Below are 10,343 nucleotides of genomic sequence, written 5' to 3' on the forward strand. Positions count from 1 at the left end.
ACAAACAATACTTTTGACAAACCTTGTAATTATTTTGTAACTAATTAAGGGCTGGAGGGAGGGAGGGAAGGAGGGAGGGAAGGAAGGAGGAGGGCGGAGGGATTCGAATGGAGCCAAATATATACTTTAAGTATCCTAGTAGTTCTTCTTCCAAATGTTTATAATTAGTATAGAATTTATATTTGTTTATAAGTCAACAATAGAATCTAAGTCATGAAGCAATTACTGTTATCATCCTATAAGAAAGATATTAACTATAATAGTCAAAAGAAATCAGAAAATTAATTGCACACACAAAACTAAGCACAAAATTAGATCTAGTGCTATATTTCTTAAGACTGAGTCCCAACCTTTCTCTTTTACAAAATTTAGGTTATACTCATGTATGTTAATGGTCATTAGTAAAAAAATTGAATTTAAGGAGGCAGATGGCACAACAAGAAATGAAGTAAAGAGAGCCCTGATTGCTTGGTCACAATCTCGTATGCTTCCATCTGTTCATGTTTCCAAGAACTGTGCACAGTATTTTGATTGAGGGATCTATGATAGATTATAGTGAGAAGAGGTGCTAACTCAGCTGCAAATTCAGTGTAGAATCTGGCAGCCTGAGGAGCTTCTCAGAGAGACCAACCTTCTGAACAGGAGTGAAGATCCAGATAAGTTCACCAGGCTGGTAGACAACAGGGCTATGGCTCACATCATACCTTCAGCAATCGTTTTCTTGAGCCTGCAGCATGTGGAGTCGAGCTAACTGCCGAGCTTCCTCAGCTCTGGATAACACCTGGCTGATGTAGTCGTCATCCATGACATCAGGATGTAACGGAAACATAGTGTCCATCGTCATAGTCACCTCACTCCCATGCACCAGGAAAAATGGTGTAAATCCTGTGGTGTCTTGTTTGGCAGTGCTGAAGGCAAATATCATGGAAGGTAGTACCTCATCCCAGTTGCTCTGCTCAACACTGATGAACATCGATAGCAGGTTGGCCAAGGTCTTATTAAGGCATTCAGTAAGCCCGTTAGCTTGTGGATGGTAGGCAGCCGTCATGTGATGAGTAATGTTACACCAATGGTTTATCTCTGTCATGAGATTCAATTGAAAAACTTTCCCTCAATCCATAATTAATGACCTTGGGGCACAGTGTTTTACTACAATGTCTTCCATGATGAATTTCGCTACCTCGAATGCTTTGGTTGTTTTCACGGATTTTGTAATGGCATAGCACGTCAGATAAACAGTGCAAACAATAATCCATCTATTGCCACCAGCAGGGGTTTGAAATCATCCACAGAGGTCAATCTCAGCATGCTGGAAAGGCGTTTCAGCTGGTGGAATTGGTATGATTGGCCAGGTAGTTTTGAGGAACTGCCTGTCTCCTCTGGCACTCTTGACAGTGCGACACATAGTGATGGACACTCCTAAATAAACCTGGCCAGAAAAGTCTCTTGCAGATCCTATCATAAGTATTAATAAATCCTAAATATCTGGCCTCAGGTGTGTCATGGAATTTCTGTAGAACATCTAAGCGCATGTGTTTAAGAATCACTGGTAGCTACATGTTTCCAAATAGATCAAAGTTTTCCTTGAAAAGTAATCCATAAATTACCTTAATTTGTCCTTTCATATCCTCTGACCAATTTAAGGCAAGTATAATTTGGGATATCTTGGCATCCTTCTGCTCAGCAGAGAGATCCTGGGGTGCACTGAGACAGTCACTATCTTCATCAAAGTCTTGATGGTGTTGCACAGGGTTTGTTGAGAGACAGTCAGCAGCTTGATGTTTTCTTCCACTTTTGTACACTATGGTAATGTCATACTCTTGAAGAAATAGTGCCCACCAGGCGAGTTGTCCTGTTGGATCCTTAAGATCTGTCAACCAACAAAGTGAATGATGGTCTGTAACAACTGTGAATGGCTTTCCATAGAGATACTGTCAAAATTTGTCCCAGATCACAGCAAGACATTCTCTTTCTCTAGTTGAGTAGTTTCTCCTGGCTTTTCCAAGTGTCCTAGAAGCATAGGCTATAACCTTCTGTTTTCCATTTGAAATTTGCACCAGAACAGCACTGTTCCTATACCACTGGCATCTGTGTGTAGTTCTATAGGTGCTCTCTCATCATACAGACCAAGTACTGGGTTAGTCATCAGAGCTCTTTGCAGCACATCAAAAGAATCTTATTGAGCACCACCCCAGATACATTTAGCATTGGATTTTAACAACTATTGGAGTGGTGTGGCTTTGATACAAAAGTCTTTGATAAAATGACGGTAATAAAAATATAATATGAGGAAGCTTCTCACATCTCTACTACTTTTAGTAATAGAAAATTCCATTATAGATCTCACCTTTTCTGAGTGTGGCCACACACCTTCATTTGACACAAGGTGTCCAAGTATTTTGATTTCTTTTGCTCCAAAGAGACACTTTCTTGGATCAAGTTTCAGTCCACCTTGTTGGAGACACTTAAGAATGGCCCTCAGTCATTTTATGTATTCATCAAATGTTTCTGAGAACGCTATGAAATGAGCATTTTGTTGTGAAAATGAAACACTAATTTTGAATTGAACAGTAAAAACATTTTATTCAAAGTACTGACCATTGCTTTTTATACATTTTGACTACCTTTCTGGCAATTTGTGGACACCACACCAGTAGAAATGTTCATCTTTTGAAGCAAACCAATCAGACACGCAAGTTTTGACTTCTTCATAGGAATCAAAGTGTTCCTCAGCCAATGCATGTCCCATTGATGAAAACAAATGGTAGTCGGAAGGGGCCAAGTCTGGTGAATACAGCAGGTGTGGTAGCACCTCCCAGCCAAGTGTTTTGATTGTAACCTGAACCAGTTTTGCTTTGTGTGCAGGTGCATTGTCGTGTAAAAAAGTCGCTTTGCCACGTCTTCTGGCCCATTCTGGTCTTTCTTCGATCAGTGCATAGTTCAAATTGATCATTTGTTGTCTGCAGAGATTAGTATTCACAGTTTTACTGGTTTTAGAAGCTCATGATACACCACACCTTTCTGATCCCACCAAACACAGAGCATTGTCTACTTGCCGAATCAATATGGTTTTGCAGTCGATGTTGATGGTTGCCCCTGATTAATCCATGATTTTTACCATTTAGGATTCTTAAAATAAATCCATTTTTCATTGCCAATAACAATTTGATGCAAAACTGATTTTCTTTCGTGTATTTGAAGCAAAATTTGCCAAATGGTTTTTCGGTTTTCCAACTGTCTTCCATTCAATTCATGTGGCACCCATTTTCCATACTTCTGGATATTTCCCATAGATTTCAAACGGTCATAAATTGTTTGTGGTGCAGCATTTAGCATTGCTGCCATTTGCACCTGGTTCAAAGTATCATCTTCATCCAATATTGCTTGCAATTTGGCGTCTTCAAACTTTTTTGGTGGTCTTCCACGTTCTTGGATTTCTGAAGGGTTCTGATATCGAAAAGGCTATTTACACCTACAGTGACAATGTACTTAATTCATTAAATAACAAGTTACAAGCAGCAGGTATTTTCTGTGATTTGTCAAAGGCGTTCGATTGTGTAAACCACAACATCCTTTTAAATAAATTAGAATTCTATGATGTCACAGGCAGTGCTGCAAAATGGTTCAAGTCATACCTCACTAACAGGAAACGAAGGGTGTCAGTGCAAGGAACTAGTGAATTAAATCAACAGTCATCATCAGAATGGGAAGAAATTACATGTGGTGTCCCACAAGGATCCATCTTAGGGCCATTGCTTTTTCTTGTGTACATTAATGATCTCTCATCAGTTACACTGCCAGAAGAAGAATTCGTTTTGTTTGCAGATGACACAAGTATTGCAATAAATAGTATGTTGAGTGTAGTTCTAGAAAGATCTGCTAATTATATTTTCATGGATATTAATAAATGGTTTAAATCCAACTCACTGACATTAAACTTCGAAAAGACTCACTATATGCAATTCAGAACCTGTAAGAGGGTTCCGCCCAGCATATGCATAAAGTACGAAGATGAGCAGATAGAAGAGGTTGACAGTCTTAAATTCCTGGGATTACAACTTGAGAATAAATTCAGTTGGGAGGATCACAGCACAGAACTGCAGAAATGCCTTAACAAATCTGTATTTGCAATTCGAGTGTTAGCACACATAGGCGACATAAAAGTGAAAAAGCTTGCATACTTTGCCTACTTTCATTCCATAACATCATATGGTATAATATTTTGGGGTAATTCTTAAAGTCTAACAAAAGTTTTCAGAGTCAAAAAGCGTGTAATACATATTATTTGTGGAGTAAACTCACAGACGTCTTGTAGAAACCTCTTCAAAGAACTGGGTATACTAACTACTGCCTCTCAGTATATTTACTCCTGAATGAAATTTGTCCTAAATAATATATCTCTTTATCCAACAAACAGCTCAGTTCATACATACAATACCAGGAACAAAAACGATCTGCACAAGGACTTAAAACCACTTACTTTAGTTCAAAAAGGGGTCCACTACTCAGGAACACTCATCTTCAACAATTTGTCAGCAAACATAAAAAATTTAGTTACAAATAGAAATCAGTTTAAAAGGAGCCTGAAAGACTTACTAGTGGCCAACTGCTTCTACTCCATTGACGAATTTTTTAATAGAAACAAATTATGTGTATATTTATACTATTAGTATTGTTATTTCAGCTTAAAAAATAAAATAAAAAAAGGTGACATGTTCCACATCCACGAGGATCTCCTCAACATGGATCTATGGAACGAAAAACTAATCTAATCTAATCTAATCTTCATTTCTTACATCAAAATCATTATTTCTGAACGATTGAAACCATCTTTTGCATGTTGCTTCTGATAGAGCATGATCACCATATGCCTCGACAAGCATTCAACACGACTCTGCAGCCTTTTTTTTCCAAATGAAAACAAAAAATTAATACTTTCCACAAATCATCACTTTCTGGTACAAAATTTGACATTGTTAGAATGATGAAAACATGTGATGTTGTTTGTTGCATGACTTGATGTATACTAAATATCTTTGACCGATGTCATACCAACCAAACAAAAAAATTAAGACTCATTACCAACAAATGTTCTCTATCGACACATTTGTATCTTAACGCTCATTTCATACCGGTACACCTGATATAATGTCATCTAAATAACAGACACATTGTCCACTTCAGATGACTTAGAAGATTGTCCATCATCCATTCAGAAGTTGCTGGTGCATTACAAAAACCAAATGGCATTACCTTAATCTCATACAGGCCCTTAGGGGTGATGCATGCAGTTTTCTCATGATCAGTCTCATCTACTTCAATTTGTCAGTATCCCAAGTACATGTCCATGGTTCAGAAAAACTTATCCCCATTCAGACAATCTTGTGTATCACCAATTCGTTGGAAGAGGGTAAACGTCCTTTTGAGTTACCTTATTAAGCTTCCTGTAATCAACACAAAAGCTCCAACTGCCATCCTTCTTCCTGACAAGAACCACTGGTGATGACCATGGGATCTGCAAAGGCTGAATGATGTCATTCTTCATTATTTTCTCTACCTCATTGCAAATTATTTGATGTTCTGTTGCTGACAGACGGTATGCTCTTTGGCTTATTGGTTGATAGTCGCCAGTCCTAATCCAGTGTTTCACCATCAATTTGTCTAATTTGCTCTTCACCTGTGGACTGAAGCAACAGAGAACTTTTGAAGAATGGCAAGCAGCTTCTTCTGTTGTTCCTTAGTGAGATCTGGTGATACGCTAGAAGATCTTGTCTCATAGTGGTAGTGCCAATTTCACACACAGGCTAGGCATGAGAGGTTTCTATGATGCTCAGCTGTTCTGCAATTAATGGCTCAGCATTTGCTAGGCACATGTGTCTTGGAAGAATCTACTGTTCTCGGTGACAGTTAACTATCCACAGTGCACAGAATCCGTTCTTAAACAAGATGACAGAGGCTGGGATGACCAAGTTATTCTTCAGTGGTATTCTTCTCTTACATTCCACTACAAGATCCATGGGTTGATGCACGGCATGACACATGACAGTTACCTTTCTAGCACTGGCTGCAGGAACGATCACTTCATCCAGTTCACATAGTCTCCACACATTCGGATGTGCATATTCCTGTCCACAGTATCTCCATCCTGTCTAGCATAATCTTCGAGCGACCACAACCTATAATTGCCTGAGAAGCTTCCAAAAAGCCCCATCCAAGAATGACGTCATGACTACACTCTTGTAAGCTGATGAATTTTAAGGGCTGTGTATGGCCACTTATATTCACATGAATGAAGCATCTTACAGTAGGTTTTACATATTTCCCATTAGCCACCTTCAGCAGAGATGTTTTGTTGTTGATGAATATGGTTTTGTGCAACTGGCAAAGGTACTTCTCTGAAATGACTGAATCTGATGCTCCAGAGTCCACAAGAGCTTGGGCTGATCAAACATCCATGAGGATATCGACATAGTTTCCTATCATTTTTGTAGTGATCGGCAGCGGAGGATTTTTCTTTTCAGTGACCTTACCTCCGAGGAGGGTCACACCTTTTAGTTTTCCAGGTTGCAATGGCTAGGTGATTGGCTGGAGCTTCTAAATGGTGATGTTGGGGAGCATATTGGGGAGCATCCTCTCCAGTGGCTAGCTTGTGGTGATGGTGACCTAAGTCGTCCTGCACCCACATCTTCTTGTTCATCTTCGTTGTCCTGGAGTAGGCGTCAGCTAAGATCGATCTGCTGTCTTCTGGCATGAGTATCATCAAATATCCACTGCCTTTCTTGACAATAGTGCACCAAATGTCCCAGTTGTCTGCAGTGGAAACATACTGGTTGTTTATCCTGGGTCCTCCAGACGTCAGTCTTCCGTGGTACCCAAACAGGTTTCTCATGTGGCATTGTAGGAAAACTTCACCTGGGTCTGGACATTTCACCGTTTTGAAGGGAAATGAAGGACAAGAGACTGGGTTCAATGTCTGTTCCACTTCTTACCCTATGACCTCTTGAAGCATACCCTATGACCTCTTGAAGCATAATTTTGTCTGAAATTCAAGTTTCAGTACTCTTTGGCACACTTGATATTTTTCAAATGGAAACCTTTGACATTTTGGTGCATCTCTGCTGTGTGTTCAGGTATTCTTGCGTGGACAGAAAGTTGTTTGTCCTCAGAATGAGTATTGTATTACACTGTTCCAAGCATGGTCTGTGGACTGTACCTGGACAGCCAGTTTGTGCTACTAGCTGTGTGTCCCAAAAAGGCACAGACACTTCCTAGCTCATAGTTTGCAGTCCTTCAAGCAAGTAATATCAAGCCTGGTGCAAGAATCACAAGGACACATTCACCCCTTCCATGGAGACACTAGCCCATTGTTACAAACTGTTTCCCTTCTCCTTCCAGCTCACTTTAGCAACCATCATGAATTGGTTGACTATCACAGCCTTGCCTTATATTCTCTGCCCCTTATGTGCCTGTTGTTTTTGTTGGTGTGGTTTTAAATGATGTTTTACAGTATCTGACATCATTCGTGCTACATGCCATCTCACATTTTGAACAGAACATAGCATTTTAATATTGTGTGTACTCCTTGTAACTGAATACATTTCTTTACTTTTCTTTTTTTAATGTTTATAGGGACTTATCTTAATATTTTGTCACTTTCCCTACGATTTTGGGTAATAAATATTGTTTTTTAATTTACCTTTCAATGAGACATACGTGATCCTTAAGTTAGTCTGCTCTTAAACTTTCCTCTTTTTAATGTGTATTTTAGACTCATATTTGCACCTTCATTTCCCACTTGAAGGATAAACATGCATTTTAAATGTTCTTCAAGTCTAGGAGTTCTATTCAAGATTTAAACACCACATTCTGTCCAATAATTGAACTGTCTACACGGCCAAATTTGTTTTTGAACCAATGTTGGAAGAGACAATTGATTTTTTTGGGACCTTTTACTTCATGACAAGTGAATATCTGAATTCTACTGTAACTACTGGTGCACGTCATGCCATTCATATTACACCTTAATTAGTTTTATCATCTGTATTTGTGTAAATTTTATTAAGGGTGATATGATGCACACCGATTTTTGATGACATTTAGACTACATGCTATGTTTGTCTTTGTTTACACTTATACCGATATCTGTTACATAATACTTGAGTTTTAATGTAGTTTTCCCATTTAGAGAATTCATTTTCAGAATTAGCCACAATGGATCGTAGTTTTAAACTTTCTGTTAATCCTAAGAGAAAAACAAATAAATTCTTATCTTCTAATATTTTATGATGTAAATATAATAGAAAGAAACTTCCACATGGGAAAAATATATTAAAAACAAAGATTCCAAGACTTACCAAGCAGGAAAGCGCTGGTAGACAGGCACAATAAATAAAACACAAACACACACACAAAATTTCTAGCTTTCGCAACCAACGGTTGCTTCTTCAGGAAAGAGGGAAGGAGAAGGAAAGACGAAAGGATATGGGTTTTAAGGGAGAGGGTAAGGAGTCATTCCAATCCCGGGAGTGGAAAGACTTATTTTCTTTCCACTCCCGGGATGGGAATGACTCTTTACCCTCTCTCTTAATGTGCACATCCTTTCGTCTTTCCCTCTCCTTCCCTCTTTCCTGAAGAAGCAACCGTCAGTTGCGAAAGCTAGAAATTTTGTGTGTGTGTTTTATTTATTGTGCCTGTCTACCGGTGCTTTCCCGCTTGGTAAGTCTTGGAATCTTTGTCTTCTAATATTTTACATTTTCATAGAGTTGTTCATGTTATGTTTGTTAAGGTAGCCATAATACTGAAGAATTTTAATGATGTAGAAATGTGTTTTGCAGTGTAAGAGGAGTGGAGTAACTAATTTTACAATTCATGCCGGTTGTAAGTACTTTATAAAATTGTATGCATGCATGCAGAAAGCATTGATGGATTTATTTCAATTCTCTTTTGTGTGGGCTTTACTACTTAGAATTTCAGTTCTTGTTAACTGACACAAATAAAACAAACAATAGAAACACCATGTTGAAATAACAACAATATTAGGAATAGGATAAATTGCTGCTTACCATGAAGATGACGTGTTTAGTTGCAGACTGGAACAACAAAATGTAGTTTTTGGCCATAGCCTTCCTCAGCAAAGAAAACATACAACATTCACACAAGCAAGCGCACCTAATGCACAACTTTTATTGTTAAATTTAGCTTTCATTATCCAAATGCTGTATTAATTTGTAATATTTTTTCTCAAGGCTTCCTCTACTATTATTCATACCAATTGTTGCAGATTACTGACTGTGCCTGTTGCTTGTGTTACTCAACTGCTGTGGATGATGAGAGCCAATATCACCACCTCTCACACCCAGGTACAACCACAGCACCATCCAGTCATTCTCAAGCCATCTGGCAAACTTAGCCAGTCTGGTCCTTGTTACCTCTAGCTATAAGCCATGCAACAGCTCACTCTCCACTACAAGTGGGCTTTGTGGAAGAGAAGAAGTGTGCAGATTGCTTATCCTGTCTCATTGCTATTTAAAAACTTTGTTCTGGTTGTTTTTTTAACTTTAAAATTCTTCTGTAATGTTAAAGTACAATATCTTGTGTCCTATGCGATGTGTAGGATTGTCTCTGCAGTAAAGGTCATTTGTTACTGTGGAACATGATCTGCTGACAATGTACTCACTATGCAGACATTATTTGTTGACAACAGGAACATGGGAGAGAAATCGTGTGTTAACTGCTGGCTGTGGCCTGGACTATTGGTTCCAGGCTCGACTCTCTCTCTCTCTCTCTCTCTCTCTCTCTCTCTCTCTCTCTCTCTCTCTCTCTCTCTCTCTCTCTCTCACTCTGGGACTGGCTTCAAACTAGTAATGATTTAAATTCTCTCCTACACCCTTGTGCCTCAGACTTCATTCCAATGCCAAAATTAATGTCTTCTCATGACCACCACAATGGCTAATGGTCTCACAGGCCAACCTGGGCACACAAATTCCTTGTACTGAATATAGAGAGTTTATTAACTTTTAACCAACTCTTTGATTGGAAAAATCCTGATCAGGACCCTCTGCACTTCTGCACTACTATGCAGACTAGTAGCTGGTGTGGGCAATCCCATATGTGTGTGTCTCCATGAATAAAGGACACCATTGCAACTGAGCACATGGAGTATGTCGAACCTCACTGCAAACTGATGCTCCCACTTACGCACAACATAGTCTTATATGAGGTGGTGGCTGAATGTAACAATAGAACAGAAAATATAACAGGCAGCTAAAATATTAATTTGCACAAGAGTATGACTGTCTAAATCATAATAGGCCACACAGCTCTATTTGTAAGGTTGTACTCCA

At 38.9% G+C, this 10,343-nt stretch overlaps 1 protein-coding gene across 1 annotated transcript in view; it reads left to right on the forward strand.

The window, feature by feature from the left end:
• The window catches only part of LOC126272810 (A-kinase anchor protein 14-like), an 86,929-nt gene extending 77,392 nt beyond the window's left edge, over positions 1–9,537 (forward strand). The window contains exon 4 of the mRNA XM_049975997.1: positions 9,281–9,537. Within this exon, the coding sequence (XP_049831954.1) occupies positions 9,281–9,288 (8 nt within the window). The 3' untranslated portion in view covers positions 9,289–9,537. The remainder of the gene's footprint in view (positions 1–9,280) is intronic.
• The last annotated feature ends 806 nt before the right edge of the window (positions 9,538–10,343 follow it).

The sequence above is a fragment of the Schistocerca gregaria genome, chromosome 5 (genome assembly GCF_023897955.1).
Source record: "Schistocerca gregaria isolate iqSchGreg1 chromosome 5, iqSchGreg1.2, whole genome shotgun sequence".
In the NCBI taxonomy this organism is placed as follows: Eukaryota; Metazoa; Arthropoda; class Insecta; order Orthoptera; family Acrididae; genus Schistocerca; species Schistocerca gregaria.